This window comes from Nuphar pumila, chromosome 7, assembly GCF_984573655.1.
Source record: "Nuphar pumila chromosome 7, dmNupPumi1.hap1.1, whole genome shotgun sequence".
Classification (NCBI taxonomy): Eukaryota; Viridiplantae; Streptophyta; class Magnoliopsida; order Nymphaeales; family Nymphaeaceae; genus Nuphar; species Nuphar pumila.
Window position 1 is genome coordinate 120,726,909 of NC_143255.1, and position 22,741 is coordinate 120,749,649.

A 22,741-nucleotide genomic window follows, 5' to 3' on the forward strand; every position below is an offset into this window, starting at 1 on the left:
ATAATCCCCAAAGGAGGGTACACACGAAAAAAAAAAACTTCATTAAAGTGGGAGAAATCCCAACAAAGAAGAATAATAAGATTGCACTATGACATAAATCAAACATTTATTGATGAGGAGAAATTCATAATTTTATCAAAAACATATGACTTAAAACGTTATAACCAACTCCTAAAGCAATAAGTATGCACCAAACATTAATGAAGACCATAAATTTTATAATGAAACACACACTTGAGATTAAATTGAGGAATCTTTTAAGAGTAAAAAGATGCAAAGAGAATAACCATATTTCATAAGATTATTTTAAAAACTTAATTCAACCGGTATTATAAGATGCCTTCTTAATCAAATATTGCTCATATGAAGGACACATTAGGTAGGGGAATCAAAACTTAATTAAGAATTTTTCATAGATAATATATGTCAATCATTTTTCAAAGAAACACACGATATTATGAGAAGCCTCATATAGGACTTTTTAGTGGATAAACACATACCTTCAATACGAACCAATCAACTATGATGAGAGTGTAGAAGAGTATGTGATCAATAGTTTAACACTACATATCTCATAAACATTTTAACATAACTTTCTTAAAGACTTACCTTTCATATAAAAGGTATTCTTATAAAAAAAATTAGGTATAAAATATAAGTTCAAAACTTCAATGGTCATAAATTTTTACCGACCCATTAAAGAATGTTTTGAGCAATCATATATTTAATTTTTCGAAAAAACAAGTTCATCGGTTTTAAAAAATTTCAAAAGACATACGAAAAGGTATAATATACGAAAAGAGTTCAATGGAATGTTAAGAATCCAAACTCATAATGACAAAGAGAACACATATGCAAAACATATCTAATTCTTCATAATGCACGACACTTAAAGGAATGAAATGCATACTGAATAACTTTAAGAAAGAAAAGAGTGAGAGAAATGAAACCTTCACCATTTTTCTTTGAAATTTCTTGAATAACATGCTTCCCGATACAACAAAGAACAACCTGATCCCAACCGAGCTCTGATACCATCTAAGGAAACGACTTTGAATACATTAGGTTCAATAATGAACCAAAAAATGTGCACATGAAGTGTGAATACACACACCCACTAATGGGTAAACAAAAGCACGTAATGTGCCAACATATAAACCCACGAAGGGGCAAAGCCACAAAGGCTACATCTTCATTATGTGGAAGGGGGTAAAAACCCTTATTATACAAGAGGGTGAGCCCTCAAATATATAGAGGGAGAACAAATGAGAGAGAGGGGCCATTGGGGCTCCCTTCTAGTCGTTGGGAGCCCCAACGGTCATATTAATGACCGTTGGGGCCCCAACGACTAGAAGGGTGGGGACCCCAATGGTCCTTCTATTTTGTAATCAAAAGAGAAAAAAAGAAAGAAATAAAAATAAGAAAAATAAAATGTAAAAAATACAACCATATTTCAATTGAAATATATGTAAAAAGAAAAAAGACAAAAGCACCCTTATCGGGTTTTACAATGATATGTCAATATATATATTTGTATATGTATAGAGATATATATGTACATATATACATAGTATATATGTACATCTCTCTCTCTCTCTCTCTCTCTCTCTCTATATATATATATATATATATATATATATATATATATATATGAAAAGTTACATTTTAACAGTAGGCAGGGGCGAAGCCCCTTGCCACCCCATTTGTGGCTAACGGACAGAGGCCTAGCCCTTGCCTCTTTGCTTTTCGGCTGGAAGGGGCAAAGCCCCCCTCCTCTCCCCCCGACATCAGGCAGGGGCTTCGCCCCTACCTGTTGTAAAAGTATCTTCAACAAGATACTTTAGTCGATAATGCAACAACCTTACGAATAAATGTGTGAACATACACACCCAAGAACACTTGTGCACAACAAACACAACACACCGAATCACAAATGTGCACTTGCACCCATAAGTTTCATAAACACTAAAGAGGTTGGGCTATAATCCCAAATCCCTTGAAGAAATACAAGAGGAGCTGCCCATATAAATAGGGCTTTGGAGGAGGCCTTGGGAGGGGCTCCACATAGTCGTTGGAGCCCCTCCAACGGTCACAAATGTGACCGTTGGAGGGGTCCAACGACTAGTGGGTTGGGCCCCTCCCAATGCATGTACAATGCATTAAATGCAAAAGCAAAAATAAAGAAAAAAGAAAAAAAGAAAATACAAAAAACATATTCTCGAAAAAGAATGTGTAAAATTTCTAAACTACCCTTACTATGACTATATATATTTTATATATATAATTGGTAAATACATATACATATATTATATATATGTATATGTATTACCTTATATATATAAAATATATATACGAAATTACAAGTTTGATTACATAATTTAACAACGGTCGCGCGGCCTCGAACAGTGCTAAATGCACAATGTTGTAAACACATAAAAATGAGATCGCCTTCACAGGCAAGATGCTCATTTGGTCAAAAGACTAGAGCATATAAAATGAGTCGTTAGTTAATTTACCCCTGACGCACTCATTCGCCCTTGTGTTTCTGTCAAAGGAGAGGATGGATTGATGCAGAACTCCAATGGATAGGTTGTTAACAACAACCCCACGGGCAAAGATCCGACCTCCCTAGTCATTGGAGTTAGGGGAAGGGACTATCAGACATTATCCTAGGTGGTAGATCCCATGGACTTCTGCAGAAGTTGGATGCATCCGTTGCCAAGTACCTGGATTTTGGATCTTGCAATTATGTCAGACCCATTTGTAGAAAAGTGGGCTAAACAGGTCTAACACTTGTATGAATTCACCCCGTTGATACCTAGGTCTCAAATTTCATTATCAGGATTTTGTTGGCAAAGAAAAATCGCATGAATAAATTTTAAAAGATGAGTAGATGTCGAAAATATCGGTATATCCAAATTACGTTGAAAATATTGCGACACAAATAAGACCCAAGAGAAATAAAAACTCCGTTAAATTGTGATTAAATCATGTTAAGAAACGCTGACATTTTAAATATTTTACAATTCCATCGAAGATTTTACATTTATAACGAAGTTGTGGTAAATTCAAACGACTCATAATATTTATTTTTTTTCGACAGAAAAAGCTGAGGTTAGGCAGACTCTTTTCAGTTATACAACTATACCATTGGGATTCAAACTTGCAACGTCCCAACACAAGGTGACGTACACTAAGCGCTCCTGCCAAACAAGCAGAGCCTCCATTGTAACGTAGATTGTTCTAGCTGTCTGCAGTTCCGATCATATTGTACATGAGACAGCATCCAGAGCACTTCTGGATGCCGTTGATCTCAAGATGAACGACATCCAAAACCTATACTATTGAGGTGCTTTATCACTTGGATGGGCCCTCATTTTTTCGATGTCGGAATGGTTTAAAATAAACAGCTCACAATGAGCTTGTTTACTGTTTTGATGAGTGTCATTCATTTTTAAGATGAACGACATCCAAGGCAGGTGTGATGGCGTTATTAAGGTGATCCACATTTTCTTGTTCGTATAGCCAATTGGATTGGACTAAAGCTGCCTATGAAGTTATGTCTGACCCGATTCCAGTCCTAATATGAATGGGTCCAAATCTTTCCGTTTTCAAATCTTGCCTTTAGAGAATCCTCTCTCGGCTAAATCCGTCCCTTTAGGAGCGAACTCAACTAGCTATTCGGGTTATTGAAAATACATAAAATAACAGACGTCTGAACTAGTCTCAGTTGTTTCTACGATTTGTCTGTGCGTACCCGCAAACCAGAAATTATCGAAACATAAAATCTGTTTACACTGGTTGATGGGTCATGAGACTTGCTTGTTGCGTGGTAGTTCACAGCTTACGATCAAATGAATCGTCATGCTGCGTTTTGACAGTTACACTGCTTACCTGTTTTGCACTGCTTACCTGTTTAACTGCATATCTGCTTTAAACTGCTTAGCATGCTGAATTAAATACTCTTAATTCAGTTTACTGTAGTCTCTCTTGTGCACCTATTAGTTTTTCGCGAAACTAACCCATTCTATGGGTACAGGTGATGATTAGGTATACTACGAGCGATGGTGCGATGACTTCAAGATTTTCTCTTCCTGCTCTTAGCTCGTGTCCTGGACTTTTTGGATTTTGAAACAGATTTTCCCTTGGATATCCGAATTTTGTACTATTTGGGGAACTTCTTAAATGAAAGTGGCTTTTCCAAGTGTTTTGCAAGTAACATGGATTGTGCGTTTTGGTTCTTTTAGCTAACGTGCCCAAAGTTGTCAGCTTGCCTTTCTGAATTTAACAAAAGAATAGTCTTCCACTGAATTCATAAACAAACTCTGAAGGAAAGAGATTTTTTTCTAGTCTCTTGCTTGTTTCCTGAAAGGTTCACAAGTTTGAAATTTTGGGGCGTTACACCCTTAGTTGACTTGTATTTATTTTTCGCTCATTTCATTACATGATATCAGAGCTATAGTACTGTCGGTCTTGAGGAAAGTAATTGTGTTCGTGAAGAAGCATCTAAAAGTATTCGTGTGATCGTGGTACTTGCTAGTGGTCTTAGGGTCCCTACCTACAACTCCTCGAGATAATCCTCCGTGAACAATCTTGCAACACCTCCATCCGTTCCTAGCTCCACATTAGTGCCATCTCCGACAGGCAAGTTGCAGTGCTAAGGGTTCCTTGTGCTTGCCATTGAGTGCATAAGAGAGATGTTTGTAGGGGTGCAAAGAGACCCACTTGAAAAAGTAATTGTAAAGTCCCTTTTGTATGAGGCCTTTTAGAAATTCCTAATTTGACTAGACTAAGGGACATGTCTAGGAAGGACTCGCCAATTGGGTTGGGCAAAGCTGATCACAATTCCACAAATATAACATGATATTGGTTCAAACCATTGAACCTAGAACCCGCAACCTAAATCTCATAGAATTATGAGCTAAAACTCTCAATGGTCGCCAGATACTCCTCCAATCAAGATGCATTAGCCTAATCGCCAAATTGTTAACCCTGTGAAGCTAGATACTCTTTGGTAATCCAACATGTCCAGTGCAGGCCATGAGTGTTGTTGGGCTACTTTACTACCAGCTGAAGAAACTTTGCAGTTATCATTCTGATAGGTTTGGCGAGTGCAACTGCCATTAGAAGGTGTTTGCAAACCAGAAACCCAACCAACTGACTTGGACAACCAGGGCGATCTATCCACGAGACCATCATTGACCCATGAGAATCATATGGAGGCATGTTACAATTTCTTTCCCAAATGACAAGTAATCATCTAACAACATCTCCCAATCCCCTTCCTGGGTTGTGTCAACATAGTCTCTCAAACAGCCTTCAGAAGCATCTCAGGCATGCCTCTTTGAATATTCTCTTCTTGGGGACATAACAATGAGATTCAGATAGTCACTCTTAAAAGCACAATCTATATAATTCTCTCTATGAAAAAAATTCAATGTAACACATTTTGACACCACGAATTACCCCTTTGAGTTGACAACTCGCAAGCTTTCTCCAATATTTTGTAACTCTTATATTCAACATGTATGCACTTGTTATGTCTTTTCCTTATCTTCATTCAACTTAGCTTTTATGAAGAACAACAAGCCTCAAACCAATTTCCAATCAAAGTATGGCACCTTAATGAGCAAAGAAAATCTCTAATATCCCCCAAGAAGGTGATTTCCATGATAAGCACCTTTAAAGGTTCACTGAGAAGAATAGGAAGAAATCCTAATTCAACATAAAGGAATCCCCACAAAGTAACTTACTATATCCATGAGCCATCCCTTGTACATCTCTGCACGAGATTCTTTTCACTTAAGTCTTCAAGGAGATTGCAATTAAGTACTTTAGACTGATCCCAATGTATATCCCTCCCAATATTTTTTCAATGACCTCACCATCAACCGCTACCTGAACTCTAGTGATTGCCCCCGTGACAAACTCTGTATGTCTCTTATGCAAGTGTACCACTTCTTGTTGATCATCAAAAACATGACAAACTTGCTTCAGGATTTTTGCCACATGTTTGCACAAGAGACAAGAGTAGACTAGACTAGAGTTGCCAGTCGGGGAAGCGATTCGGGAAGCGGAAGCAAGAAGTGAAGCACTTTCAAAATTTTAAGAAGCGGGAAGCACGGAACAACTTAGAAGCGAATAAGGAATCGTCTTGGAAGCGACCTAGGAAGCGAATCAGAAGAGACCTAGGAAGCGAGGAGGCAGAGAAAAAAATAAAAATAAAAATAAAATCACAAAAAAATGAAAAAAAGGGGAAGTGTGCTTCTCAATTTTTTTGGCGCTTCCCAGAACGTTTTGGAAGCACCACGTTTCGTGCTTGCAAAACGTGCTTCGGGTAGCGTGCTTCCCCATACCCCATGGCGCTTTCAGTAACTCTGGACTAGACGACTACAATGACAGAAAAAGGAACCCATAATAATCTTAGATATTGTAATTACAGCCATCTTCCAGTAATAATATCTAAAAGACCAAACAAGCTCATAAACAATATAAAAAAACATGAACCTAAAACTGAAGTAAATTTGATCTGGAGCAAGATCAAGATCCAGATCATAGATCTAGGTTTAGATCTGGATAACGGGTTACAAACATGGACAATTTTCCTTTCAATAATCAATGCGATATTAGACAGTAGCTTAGTAAACAAGTCTGAAACTTGATCTCCTTGAATAAAGAATAGTTGGATCTCTTTGTTCTCTACCTTTTACTCTCATAAAATGTTGGTCCAACTTGTGGTTCATCTTCCCATGCTGAAAATAGATATAATCAGATGCTTCTATTCTTACAATACAGCAAGGATCTACTAATGAGCTGATTTAATGCTGAAAGTAAATGGTGAATCCGTAACACTTTTGCTGTGACTATAACATGGTACTTAGCCTCAGTGCTGGATCTAACCACTGTTCTCTAACTTTTGTTAGCCTTTTGCTGCCAATAATTTCCTTCACATTTGCATTCAATGTGTTTTGGGAAAATTCAGCTATAATGACATAATTATGCTTAAGTGCATGTTCAACTGCACAATCTTTAACCCTTCCACATAGCCAGAAGGAAGAACTGTCCATTTAAGGCAAAACAACTAAAAATCACATAGACTATGTATCATTATCTTCATAAAAAAGAGCATGTCATGGAATGATAATCCTATGAGTCTCAGGATTGTAACATCTATACCCCTTGTATTCATCATCATATCCAACCATCATCCCATGAGTGTCAGGATTGTAACATCTATACCCCTTGTATTCATCATCATATCCAACCATCATCCCATGAGTGTCAAAATTGTAATATCTATACCCGCTGTATTTATCATCATATCCAACCTATGTCACACAGACTCCTCTAACAGGGTACCACACACGCGTCGCACTCGCACCAAGGCGGGTGCGACACTTGGACACAACTTCCTTTATGTTAGGTGAAGTCAACCACACGGAGGTTCATTTCTATCCGAAAGTAGATTAAGTTAACCCTAATCAAGTACATTTTTATCTATATTATATATAAATACATAAATGCACACAAATACCAAGTGTTAACTTAAAACTGTTAAATTTTTTATATTTATATATATCCTCCCCGCACCCCTGCACCCAAGTTTTTTTAAAGTGTCACATCGCCGCATCCGCACCCGCACCTATGTGACATAGTATCCAACCAACCAGCATATCTATGTTTTGAAGAAATAAGTCATGAATATGTGCAAAGAACTTGGAGCCAAAATATCCACAGCAATACATAATCATCAATAAAGACAACGTAATATTTGCACTTGGACATGGATATCAATGTACCACGCCCCAAACAACAGAATAAATCAATTCAAACAAAAAAATGAGCCTATTTGGATAAACACATCGGCAATGCACCCTGTTTTTCATGTAAGTCGTCTCAAATCCTACCATGGACATGTTGATGGCATAATGCCACCAACAGAGGGGGAAGAGCACCTTCCTACCCCAGCCAAGGTGTTGTCCAAGTTAAAGAGACAAGAAGCGGGCAAACTAATATCTGAAGTCCTATTTGAGTGGCTACATGCCAACCCCGAGGAAGCCACCTGGGAAATCTAAGACGAAATCATGAAGAGATATCCGCAAGTCTGCACCTTGAGGACAAGGTGCCCCGAAAAAGGGGGAGGGTCTGATAGGATTTTTCTGCAGGGGTAATTACTTCCAGAGGAGGGTGGGCTGTAAAGGATCTAAAAGACCCATCTGACTGGACCAAGGGAAGGCTTATAAATATCCAAAAGAGTTAGTGAATGGATCTGGCCAATCCTAGACCTGATCCGATTACCCACAGGGTTAGGGAAAGGTAATAAGCCAATTCAGAATGTAAGGAGGCAAGGAATAGTTTAATGAAAAGGGAGGGGTCTCTCTCGCCCAAAGAGAGAAAACCCCTTCTTCCATCTCCCTCATTTTTGTTTCCTCAAATTTCCCCCAATCTCTTCTTCATCCCATTTGATTGAAGCCTCTAATAGGTCGAGGATCTTCATTAAATAGCTCGGAACCCACCACATTAAGGGCTAATGTGGTCCATACCAAAGTAAACTGGAAACAGAATTTATCTTTTTGAAAAGGAGAAACCAACATTACTGGGAATGTCTACCTTTTCTATTGACAAGATGCATATCAAAAAGTGATTCCTAAATCAGAAGCACAAAAAGCAACTGTCTCAATGCAACAAAGATTATAGGAATTAAAACTTAGTAATTATAGAGATCTAGGCTTCTACCATAGAGTAATAAAACCAAATCATATCTGTCTAAGAATGCTAGATACTTACATAAAATTGATGTCCATTTTTGCACGAAGAATTTTTTCACATTGCAAGGAGTCATTTGTGGATATGTTTGTGCTATCATAGAAGGTGAATTCTGGAGATACAACCTGCAGATACCCAAATAGAGCCAAGTGAATAACTAACAACAACAGACAATAGACCAAGTGGAACAAGTATTAATACATAAAAGGAGCAACCAAACCTCAGTCATAAGATGTTACAATTTCTTATTTGTCCCTAACCTAATTCCATGCCTAACTAAATTCATATCCACATGATTAAAATAAGACTCTCCATCTCTCTCAAAATAAATAAAAATAAAACTAAAACTAAAGATATCCAAGTACCTTGGGTTCACAAAGGGAACATATCAACATGTCATGACTTCTATTTTTCTTACATCTAATCTAATTATGAGATGAATTAGCCAATGTAAATTCAAAATTATTTTTAAGGAGCCATACAACTTGTCTCTTTAATCCTTTTTTCACCATTTAATATGATCTAACATATGATGTATCCTTATTTTTCTTTCCTCAAAACAAGCTATTTTAACTAACCAATTTTCCCATATCTTCACATTATAACTAATTGGTGCAAACATGTGTGCTGTCCCAGACCAAGCCTTCGGAATGGGGCATGTGCAGTGCGAAGCTCTTACCTCTTAACTTTTTAAGAAAACTTGTAGGACTAGTCTCCCTATTTTCTCGCTTCAAAACAAGCTAATTTAACTAACCAGTTTTCCCATCTCTTCACATGATAACTAATTGGTGCAAACATGTGTGTTGTTCCGGAACGAGCCTTCCGAATGGGGCATGTGCAGTGCAAAGCTCTCCTGAGTGGAAAATGCATCGAGTTTAGAAACCTGCGGTATGCATTGGCTTGATAGATGATGTGCGGTGGTAGCATGGCATGCGATAGGCAACGGTATCGTTGTTAGTGCGACAGTGTGTGGCGGCACAGACGTGAAAAGTTATTTGGTTAAACAGTGTCATCGGATCAGAGGATGTTGCCTTTGGAGATTTGGTTAAGGACCTCACGACTTTGATGAGTCTCCCATGCATAGTGTTTGGACGCATAGGGGTGCGTGTAGGTTAGGGATAATTCCCCTAGGGATCAACTTAAGTGGTTCCAACCGAGTACGGTGACTCGGAGTTAAGCGAGTGAATGCCTAGGAGCCGGCTAACCAGTCTGGGTGGTGCTCTTCGCTATGGCATACAATCATCAACTGGTCTTCTGACTAGGAGTCGCAAGGCCTTGTCCTTCCATGGCAAGGTTATGCTTGGGCGTGCCCATGGACTTGTGATACGCCCCATGGCACACTATAAACACCCCAAATTTTTTAGGTCCATTCCGGACATCTCCTTTCGCAGATGCCAAATCTCCTGTAGGGCAGTATAGAGTCTCACCGCTAGGTTTATCCCGGTCTAGAGGTCAATTTAACCGCTTTGTCAATAAAATTACCATTTTACCCTTAAGTCCCCTTAGCCCTTTCGTCAAGTCCGTCGTAGCCAAGCTCATTCTAAGTTCGGAAGAGTTAGAATGACAGTCATTTCTAGCCCCACTGAGCTCACGAGGAGCTGTGTCAGTTCATTTGAGCTAAATTATATTCATTTCAGGCGAAATAAGCTCATTTTTAGCTTGAATTTCAGCCAAACTGTCCCCGAGACAGCCAAATCAAGTAGATCCTATCCCCAAGAGTCTAAGTTGAGTTCATCAAGAGTTTGAGTGGTCCAATTCCAATTCAAAGTCACCTTTCACACGCTTGGACCTTCGTTTTAGCTCATTTGAGCTCAATTGAGCTCAATTCAGTCCAAATGGAGCTAACCCCAACTGGTTGAGCTAGTGTTCTAGCTCCGGATTTAGTTCACCTGAGTATAATTGACTTGGGATTCAGTTCATTTTAACCCGATTCAGTTCAAATTAATTCAGACCAGTTCAGTACCGTGTTTCTACCTCTACAGTGCGAAAACCAAAAAAAAAATCTTCAGAACATCGTTTCTAACAATTTTTGAACTAGGACAAGTCCCAAATTTAGACTTGGATTAATTCCTTCATCTGATATTTCATCAATATCCGAGATCCAATCTATTTTAATTCCGATAGTGGATTAAATACTAGATCTGATGTCCAATTTTAATCCCGGACTTGGATTTTTCATCCGATTCATTCTATAATCCATATCCAGAGTCCAATTTATTCATTTAACCCAGAATATCTCATGGGATATCCGAGATCCAAGTAACCCTTTCGGATCCATTTCAGTCTGGATCCATCTTTTGATCCGTTCAAAAGGGTAATTAAATCAATTTCTGAACTCAGATTTATCTAACATCTGAGATCCAATTCCACTTCTTGGATTCTGATCCAGATCCAAGACCCAATTCCATTCTCTGAGCTGGATCCAAATCCAAATCCAAAATCCCAATTTTTATTATGAATTTGGGGTTTTTCCATTTTCAATTCTTCAGAAATCCATATTCAGGGTTCGATTCTCATTTCGAACCAATTTCCTTCAAATCGAGATTCAGATCCAATCTTTTTCAAAACCTCGAAACTAGATCCTTTTAAAAATTCAATTTTTATTCTAATTTCAAAATCAATTCTCAAATTTTAAATTCAAAATCCATCATTTTGGTAAAAACTTTTGAAAATACCCTGGATCCAATTTATAATTCAATTTAGATTTCAAAATAACAAAATGGATCCAGATCCAAATTCAAAATCCATTTTTCTGTGGGTTTCAAATTCAAAATCAAGATCCAATTTTTATCCCCAATATAAAAAATAATCCTTGAATTTCAAATCCAAATTCAATATTTTTGCAAAATTTCTAAAAATTCAATATAGATCCGGTTTTAACCCAATTTGGATTTCAAAAATCAAAATTGGATTTTTGAATCAAATTATTTCCAAATTCCCCTTTTTTATTTCTCATATTTTATTTCACTTTTCATCTTAATTTTAAAATAAAAAAGACAAAAATATATTTTCAAAGAAGGGGCGCCACTTGGCATTTTCAAAATCAAATCAAATTTGTTTTTAAATCTACCTTTAAAAACCCCCTTTTGCCTTTAAAAAGACACATGGGCATCACTTGCTAAGTGATGCCATGTGTCAAAATTTCAATCAAATGCCCATTTTACCCATTTAAAAAACTTGAAAAAGACCCACATGGGCACCCACTTGCAAAAGGGGTGCCACATGTCTATCTTTTGCCAAAATCACCCTTTTGCCCACTTGAAAAAAAGGGAAATACCCACATGGGGTTGGCGCCAACCTTGAGAAGATATTTTCTAAAATCTTGATGCCCAAAATGCCCCCAAGTTGGGCTATAAATAGACCCCTTGGGGGTCTCTTTTCCATAACTTGAAATTTTGAGAAATTGAGAGAATCAAAAGAATTCTCACTTTCTCTCCTCCTCTCCATCTCTCTCTTCTTCCTTCCTCCTTGGGATTGGCCCCAATTGAGGAGAAGAAGATCCCCTCTTCAGCCCAAAGGTAAGTCCCTTCTTCCCTCTTTTGATTTTTTATTTCTTTTCTTTTTGCAATTTTTGATTTTTTTTAATTAGATCTTTTTTTTCTTTACTCAATTTCTTTCCAATTTCATAATTAGCAATATAGATCTACTTCTTTTCTATGCTAATTTTCATTTCATGCTTTTGAATTTCTATTTGATTTATGCATTTTCATTCTAAGCCATTAGAATTAGGAGATTTGATCTTCAATAGATCAAATCTCATTTTCAATTGGCTAAATCAATTTTAATTTATGCCTCAATGCTTTCAATTTCATTTTTAGATGCTTTAAATCTGTTTTTGCATCATTTTCATCATCATCCATGATTTGAAATGATAGATCTCATGCTTGATCATTAGATCAATTCATTAATGAGGTTCTATTCCATTCAATCATGTTTAGATGATATTTTTCATTCTAGAGCATTTTTTATTCCATCAATTCGTATATAATTAGACATAATTTAATCTGATTTTTTTGCTGCATATTCATTCATATATTTTCGGGATCTCCACCAGAAATCAGATCAATCTGAGTTGATTTGACACCTTTTAAAAATTGAAATTCGGACCCTGTCATTCTGGGTGATCCGAATTTTTCCTGAAATTAGACCAACTTGTTAGAGTGATTTCTCCTTAACCAGAGATGATCTCTCCAATCTGTAAAAAGGGATGTCTTCAGCATTGAATCTAGTTTATCCATGCCAATTTTTAATAATTTCTATGGTGTTTTCATACCAGATTTTAGTCTGAAACCATGACCTTGTTATACTGTATCATTTTAATGTTCTGGTTTTTAACCCATCTTGTCAGAGTCATATCTCCCTAATGGGAGATCATTTTTGAGATCTGTAAAATGGCTTTTCTTTATCTGAATGTCTAGTTCATCTCTATAAATTTTCAGCAATTTCTATGAAGGAATTCTAGATTGACTTGTTGCATTCATATCTCCCCAATGGGAGATCATTTTTCAAATCTATAAAAAGGAATTTCTTCCTTTGAATGTCTAGTTTATGCATGCCAAATTTCATACATTTTCATTCCCTTTTCACTAGCCATTTAGATAAAAAACCATAACACTATCGTTTTTCTTTGTCAGGCTTTTACAGGTTTTGGTTCAATTTGATTGGATTGGATCTCCAAAAATGGGAGATCATTTTCTAGATCTGTAAATTGGATCTTTTTTCTTTGCACGTTTAGTTTATCTCTGTAAATTTTCAACAACTTTTATAGATTTTTCATGTTTGATTCTGATAGAAAATCAGAACCCTTCCATTTTGCTTCATTAAACCATACTTAAATTTTATCTCAACTTGTTTAGATTAGCGCTCTCGAATGAAAACTCGTTTTTAGAATCTGTAAAACGGATTTTCTTTCATTTTGAATCTAGTTTATCTATATTAAATTTCATTAGTTTTTATACTCATTTGACATTCCAACCCTGTCAAAAATCGGGATTGGTTACAGAACTTCAACTTTTGTAACATGAACATTTCCTGTTTGGAAACAGTGACTTCACAAAGTCACCATTTCCAAACCAGGATTGATTTTCCAATTCTGTAAATTGGAGTTGTTTCTTAGTTGAATTTAGCAACTTCTCCCACAAATTTGGAAGAAATTAAATTGGTTTAGCCTATGAAACATTAAAATTAGAAAATCTTGTCTCTCAAAATCCAATTCCTTATTTCTAAAATTAATTCTCTAATGTTTAAGTCATAACTCGAGTTTTAAAAATGATTTTGAACTTCTGTAAAAGAAAAATGTTTCTTTACAACTCAATTTGAATTGTTTTAGGCCTTCATTCATTCGAAATACTCTGACAAGGTTCGTTTGTATATCCTGATTTTATAAAATCCTATTTTAATTTGATAAAAAGCCTTAATTCGGATTTTTCTTCAAACTTCTTTTACATTTTTCAATTCTAGAGTCTTTCTAAGGTTGTTAGGAGTCTTCATATCAAATTTTATAAATTTCTATGGCCATTTGACCCTTCATCCATTGTATTCTTCAAAAACCAATTTTGCAAAAGGCATTACTTTGTTAAAATAAAGTTAAATTGGGCATTTTAACACTTTAAAATTCAATTTTCAAACATAATTCGTGTATTTCACGAATTGAAAATGATTTTTATTAAATTAAAATGGCTTAACTTCATTTTAAGCAAAAATTGGAGTTTATTTGCTTTTTATTTTAATCATTTTCAATGTATTTTCATTAAAAACTCAATTTCAAAGTTAAATTGATTTTAACTTCAAGTTTTAAAATGAATTTACATGTTTAAAACCCCAATTTCGAAAATTTAAAACTCCAAAATCACATTTTCAAAATTCTTTTGCAAAGGCCATGCATTATTTGCATTTATTTTAATATTTCTTTATTTTTTGGGGGCATAAAATGCTAAATTTTGAATTTTCTTCAAATTTTCAATAATTGAAGAAAATCGATAGATGCCTATATTTATTTCTAACATTTTGCTCATTTTGCAGGATTTTTATTTTTTTCAATTATTAGAATTAACTCAAGGGTTGTAATAATTCTATTAATGAGAATTTTTATTTTATGCTTAGTTTAGAATGAATGAGCATATAGATTAATTTTACATTAATGTGTTGCATTTTATTTTTCTTTATTTTTAAAAAACACTATGAAAAACATGAATGGCAAGTGCACCATTTAATAAAGAATAAATAAAACTAAGTAAAGTTTGTATTTACGGCCATAGTCGGAATACGAATAATACTTAGAATTATTATTCTTTATTAAATAAAATTCAAATTACACTTTTAGGTCATTTTCAAAAATTATCAATTTCCAAAAAAATTGATTTCTTTTTTCTTCCTTTATTAGAATTTAAATAAAGATTAATTCAAATATATTTGTGGCCATAGTCAAGAATATATAAAAATTAATCTTATTTTAATTCTACAAAGGCACAAAATCTTTTTTTCTTCTATATTAGAATTTTAATAAAGATTAATTTAAAATATATTTGTGGTCATAGTCATGAATATATGTAATTTAATCTTGTTTTAATTCTATAAAGTGTAAAATTCTTTTAAAATTCAAATGATTTTCAAAGTCATTTTCGATTTTTATTCACAAATTCAAAATTATTTTCCAATTTTCTTTTCGAAATTCCAAATCATTTATAAATGGAAATTATTTTCAAAATCCAAGTATTTTTCAAATATTTCCTAAGTTAATTTTCAAAAACCTTTTTTCAAAAAAATTAAATTTCAATTCTTAAACATTTTAAATTCTATTTTAATTTCAAATATTAATTTCAATTCTCTATTCAAATCCCAAAATTCAATTTTTATTTTAACTTTCTATTTTCGAATTTCAATTTTAAATTTTGAATTTTGAATTTTATTTCAATTCTCAATTTTAACTTTAATTCCAAAATAAATTCTGAATTTCATTGGAATTTCCAATTCTAAATTCCAGTTTTATTTTCAAATTTCAAATTCGATTTTTAGTTTTCAATTTAACTTTCAAATTGAATTACATTTTCAATTTCGAATCTTCAATTTTAAATTCACAGTTCAATTTTAATTTCCAATTTCAGTTCTAAATTCTGATTCTCAATTTCAATTTTAAATTCCAAATTCAATTTCAAATTTCGATTTCCAAGTTCAATTCTTATTTCAAAAATCGATTCAAAATTTCAATTTCAAACTCCAATTTCGATTTCAACTTCAATTTCAAAGTTCAAACTTCAACTCTTTCGATTCAAAACATGGTTGCGAGTTGAGGAAGCGGGAGCAGGAAGTGAGGCACTTTCAAAATTTTAGGAAGCGGGAAGCGTGGGACCACTTAGGAGCGAATCGAGAATTGTCTCGAAAGTGACCAAGGGAGCGAACCGAAAGCGACCTAGGAAGCGCCGGGGAAGTGAAAAAAAATAAAAATAAAAAATACAAAAAAATTCAGAAGCGAGGGGGAAGGGTGCCTCCCATAAAAGGGAAGCACACTTCCCATTTAAAAGTGGCGCTTCCCCGTGCTTACCTAGGCGCTTCCGGTAACTCTGATTCAAACTCAAATTCATTTCAGTTCCAAGTTCAAAGTTCATATTCAATTTCAAGTTCAACTTTCCACTTCATTTACAATTTCAAAAACTTTCAATTTTGATTTCAAAATCAATTTCAAGTTGTAATTTCAAAATAATTATAGGTGATTTTAGATTGATTTCTAAATCATTTTGAGTCATTTTCAAATAAATATATCTTCAAATCCATTTAAAAAATGCTTGGAAAATCCAAACTTCTGAAATATTTCCAAAATAATACATATTTTCAAGTTCAAAATCATAGCACAAGCATGATTCTGTGCATTTCTAGAACTTAGAATAATTTTTTAGACAAATTTAGGCAAAACAAAGGTATAAAATTTGAACTTTGGTTCAATTACCCCTGGTAAAGGTGTCATAAACGATTGATACCGACAAACGAGCCTTGTCTCCCAATTTTTTCGCATATTTCAAAAACAGAGGCAAGTTCATTTTAAAAATCTCTTTTCAAAAGGTCAAGTGGACCTTGCGAGAGTTTTTTCTTCCCTAAAAAGAAAGAAAATTTTTTGCAACGATCACACACGCGAGGCTAAAGCATCCGTGTACTTGCTAGTCGGTATGGAACGACTATGTACATAAGTGTCATGGACCAAATCAATGTTGTGAAAAGCGTTGAGGCGTAGCGAGGCGCTCAACCAAAAACTAAGGCGAGACGTAAAGCGTAAGCCTCAAATTTTTTTTTGAAAACTTAAAAAAACTATCAAAGAATATCTAAAATTACAAATAAATAAAAAAATGCTTTATTGATGAAGGAACAAGCAATAAGAAATAGAAAATCTAAAATAAACAATAAAGAATATGAGATTAACATGTAAAAGTAATTGAGAAACTAATCGTAAAGCGTAAGCCTAAAAAAAATTTGAAAACTTAAAAAAATATATAAATATATATCTAAAAATACAAATAAATAAAAAAATGCTTTATTGATGAAGCAACAAGCAATAAGAAATAGAAAATCTAAAATAAAATACTAAAAAATATGAGAGATTAACATGAAACTGATTATATAACTTATAAAAAAAACTAAGGATTAAACTATAAAAAATATCTAAAAATACAAATAAATAAATAAAATACTTTATTGATGAAGCAACAAGTAATAAGAAATAGAAAATCTAAAATAAATACTAAAAAATGCTTTATTGATGAAGCACATCTTAGGTCGGCGCTTTGAGGCGCAGAGGGCCTCGCCTCAAGGTGAGGCGCTCCTTTTGTGTCTCAAGGCGCGCTTTTAACAACGTAGGACCAGATAGAATACTCATTTGGAGATGTGTTTGATCAGCTTCCGATAGGAAACTGTGTATGAAGTAGTGCGCAGGGCCAATTAAATGATTCAATACATGAAAAAGTGTAGGTGTGTGTACTGCATCGCAGGTTTGCAAAAAATTCTATGCATGTGACATGTGCACGGCTTTTTAGTAATCCCTCTCTGTCTCTGTCTTTCAGAGAAAAGCTCTCTCTCTGTGTACTACAACAGGACACATAATCATCACTAATGTTTTTGTAAAGTCAGCAGATTTTCTAGATTTTTCAAAAAAAAAATAAGGGAGTATTCTAGGTATTTTTATGAGAAATTCATCAATATTTATTAATCGATGAACTTTTGAACGTTTATCAAGTTATTTAACTTATACGAGCTTTTTAGACACTTTTGGATCTAGAACTCGGTAGAAGATCCAATCCTAGAAAACAATTTGGATCCAAATATAGATCCATATCGATAAACATCATAAATTAAGAATTTGATTAAAAAAGATAGATTAATGCTCAAAACACGCAAACACCCGCCCCCCTGCATGCTACCAAGAGTCTATCATGATGTGTCAGATATGGCGTTATATCAAAACCATTACATCTCCTTCTGTGTAGGAAAGCACCAAAAAAATAGTAGAAGTCGATTTCCTCTTAATAGAGACCTACTGTAGTTATAAGAATGATAGTGTGAATAATGATACATTGAAGTAGATAGTAATCACAAGCCACTCATTCTAACCTGCACGATAAGATGAATAAAACAGAACAAATCAAAGGTAACTTTGAGACTAAGATGTGCCAATATAAACCAGTCTGGAATGTGATTAATAAGAGATAGCTTGGTTAATTATATTAACATATTCATCCTCCAACTTCCAAACCCGCCATTAGATTATCCCCTAGTGTCATATAACAGGCTACTTGAACTCAATTTAGGATCTGAATCCAAATATAAGCATGTAAAGAGCTATTCATTCGGAGTTAGATATATATAATCATGATGAGTTCGACACATACAATGCAGTCAAGCGGCTAACACAACACTATATCAAGCATGTATCAAGTTTTATTATGTGTAATACAATATCTATATATTCAATGGCTCATATATTATGATCTTTTTGTAAAGGAAGGCAATACAGTTTGGCATGGATGCTCTTACACTAGCATTTGCATGAGCTGGCACCCGTCTCATATATTCCAACATTCAAGCAAAAGTGACCCCCCTTTTTTCCAACAAGCTTTCATAAATACGACTAAAAAGCACTCCTTTTTCCAAATATGAAGGGGGATCGGTTCTTCTTTCTACTACTATTTATCTTCTTCCATTCCACCACCACCATCACTATCACCACTACCGCCACTTCTTGATAACCACCACCATCATAATATGTTATTCACCACCACTTCTTCACCAACACTACCATCACAAGCCATTCTTTACTATCACCATCAACACCACCACCACACCCACCTTACCACCTATTCTTTACTACTACCGTCACTTTGACCACAGCCACCTCAATCACCATCATCATCACCACCACCATCCCCATGACCACCATCATCACCATTCATTGTTCACTATCATCACTTCTTCAATGCCATCATCACCACCTCTCATTCAACACCAAAACCACCATCCCCACCGCCCCTTCAACACCAAAACCCTCACCACTACATGAACAATTTTCATCTTTCCTGTCTTATTTTTTTTCTCCCACAGTCACCACTTATCTCTTTCTTTTTTTATTCTAGTTTTAAATAGTTTGTGATCCAAACATTCACTTAATTAATAAATAAGGACAAGATTCTTCTTTATAAAATGTGTATTTTATTTACAGTTGTAAACAGTAAATAAAAACACATCCAAACAAGGCATCAGTGATCTTCATACACACTATTTAGTTTTTTAGACCAAACTAAAAATGTAGAATATCAAATGGAAAATACATATATACACATTATTTCAAGCACCAACAAGAACTATTTCCACCCTATTAGTTTGGAGTTTGAACAATGCAGATATAAGGAAAAAGTTGGTAGAAAACAATGGTTGACAAAGATGAAAATTTTGAAGGACCTAGAACCAGACATGCAAGTGAAAACAAATGAAAGAACTAAAGACATTGGGGTTAAAATCTGAGGAGAAAGAGAAGCGGGAAGGAGATGTTCTAAAGAGGAAGACTGCCTTTATCATTTTGTATTGGTTGATAAAGCTGGTTAGCAATGGACACTAAGACACTTTTCCTTTTTCCCTTGTTATTTTTATAAATTTTTTTAATCTTTTCTTGATCACCAATCTGAGGGATAACCCCAAGGGGTACATGGCTGTTAGACCTATAGAATCCATGAATATGTGCTTAAGTAGAAAAAAAATGCATTATATTTGAGAATAGTATTGTTTTTATTATTCTTATTGTTCATATATGCATTCCATCCATGTTATTCAAGAATCAAGTTTGCTTGATCAAATATTCTAAAAATTATTTACATTTTTATTTTTCTGAGATATCTTGGAGATGCAAGACAATATGGTCCTATAAATTCATATATTAGACCACTTTGATGCAACCTATGACAATCTTTTCATGACATTAGGACATTAGGTAGGCTATGTATTCTCCATTATCTATGTCCCATTTGCACACTCTTCTTCCATTGATTGTCATTTGAACACTCTTATTCAACCTGAATGAATTTATTTTTCTTTTAGAAGAAATCGATGATTTAGCCTACTAGGACATGTAATTGCAGCATTCCGCTTTATGTAGAGAACAAGTTAAAGGTGTTTTTTCTTTTTAAATGTTTGATCAAATACAAGTGTCAGGTAATATATATCTTAACTAGCAGATTCACTTTCATGGAAAGCACATGGTTAGCAGGTTTCTGCTAAATCATGGTTGTTAACTTAGAGCAAAAGCAAACATGATGAAGACAGAGACCTACAGCATGCCTAGCACATGTGAAGGATAGGCTATAGGCTATGTCACACGGACTCGGCTCCAAGGTCGATGCACCCGCGTCGACACGCACCGACACGAGTGCGGCTCGGACTCAGTCAACCCGACCCTGGGTGCGGTCAACGCACCCAGGGTCATTTTGGTCCATTTTTTGATTTTTTTTTTCTGGGCTACAGAATTTAAGGAAAAAAAACCCTCCTGTAAGGAAAAAATCCTGAATCAGGCTTCACAACTCATCACCTGTCCCCTAATGGGTACAACTTTGATCGAGTCTTATATATATATATATATATATATATATATATATATATATATATATATATATATATATATATATATATATATATATATATATATATATATATATATATAGCCGAATCCCCGTGTCCAAAATTTTTGAAATTGCACCGCACCCGTGTCGCACCCGCACCCGCACCCATGTGACATAGCTATAGGTTTTAAAGATGACATCAGTCCAACAACATCAAAGCCTCCGATAGATGGAAATAAAAGGTGTGGAGGTACGATTTGACTCCAAACTAAAAGAAATTCAGATCAAAGTCAAACATCCTGAAATTTATATTACATGAAAGTATTCCACACACACGTGGCACAAAACTAGAACTTGTCTTATCATTTGCCAAACAAAATAAAAACATTAAAATTCAGGAGCGTTAACCAACAAATGTCAAGATGGAAAAGGGAAAATTTTGAATGAGCATAGTCTAACAGTGCAGATGATCCATATGAACATATGAAAATATAAGATTACCATTAAATGATGAATCGCATTATACAAGCATGAAAACTAATAAAAAAGAAACAAGATGCAACTAAGCAAAATTAACAATTGCATTGTACCTGTGCCTCAAAAGTAGTACAATGGACAAGACTCAAATCATTCACTGTGTCAACAGCAGAAGACGAGGACTTTACAAAATCATGGATGTGCTCATATCGCTTTGTCCCCTCATCAGGTCTTTCATCAAAATATGAGACAACAACACCATCCTCTTCACAGACAGTGTAACTACTATCATTGTTCAAGTATGTGCCCTTAAGCAGTAATCCACCATTCTGGGAAAGAATATGCAGAGTTATTTAGACAAAGAATACTTCATAGGAAAAGGACCCTTCACGTAACATCAATTTAAATTGAATTTTGACACATAAATACATCAAAAAATAGAGCAAGCAAAGTAGATTAAATAAAACATATAAAAGCAACCAAATTTTATTACACCGATAAGGAAATTATTTTCTTCAACACTACAACCATAACTTCACAGTTAATGAAGCAAAGAATCATTCAGTTCAACATCAAAGGGGGGGAAATGAGGAATTTAGGCATAAAATATCATGAAAAGCAAATTCAAATGTTCGAAGTGTGAACCCAAAACACAAGCAACTCATCCAAATAAGTCACTCCCAAGATCACATAGATCATAGCAAAAAGAAAAGGTAGACCACAAAGTAAAGCCAAAAATGATGCAGCAGCTTCATTACAGCAATGCAGTACAAAAAAACTGCCTGTTCTTTAAGGAAGCAACACATGATAACTTTGCACAATAATGTCCGGGGGAATTCAAGTAAAATACCTAGTGACCAAGTCGATGGTGAATCACAAGTAACTTCAAAACAAGAAAAAAACTCTAATATATGATACAGTCAAGTCATAGCATCCCTTTAGATCAGGAGACCGCCGAGCCCACCCCCTCCCCTTTGTTTCCCCTCTTGCCCCAAAACCGAGCCTGGCTCGACTGTGGCCTGCCCAGCCGTGGGATGGCTCTAGCCTACGGCAGTGGCCCAACCATGCTGGGTAGGCCCGACCGAGTTAAGCTCAGACATTACCGAGCCTAGCTCGGTGCCCGCCTTTTGCTGATCGGACGCAGGCGAGCTAAGTCCGGCTAGTGTCGAGCCCAGCTCGATTCACCCTTGGCATGAGCCCGGCTCAGTCAAGGGGCAGCATTGGGCTGCCTCTTACTTGGCTCAACCGAGTTGAGTTCGGTACAATCCATCCTTTTGGTAGCGAGCCTGGCTCGGTCCGGTCGGTTCAAACTAGGTTTGGGTTCCACCCCTGCGACACAAGTGTTGCTTACTTCAATAAATTAAAAAGGTTTCATTGTTTCTTTCTCAGCACGATAAAATACCTTTTAG

At 35.1% G+C, this 22,741-nt stretch overlaps 1 protein-coding gene across 2 annotated transcripts in view; it reads right to left on the reverse strand.

Moving 5' to 3' along the window:
* Positions 1-22,741, reverse strand: part of LOC149833224 (calcium-dependent lipid-binding family protein) — a 226,229-nt gene that overhangs the window by 73,886 nt on the left and 129,602 nt on the right. For both annotated transcript variants that reach the window (XM_090015000.1, XM_090015001.1), the window contains 2 exons: positions 21,446-21,661; positions 8,788-8,891 (listed from right to left, as the gene is read on the reverse strand). In XM_090015000.1, the coding sequence (XP_089871126.1) occupies positions 8,788-8,891; positions 21,446-21,661 (320 nt within the window). The remainder of the gene's footprint in view (positions 1-8,787; positions 8,892-21,445; positions 21,662-22,741) is intronic.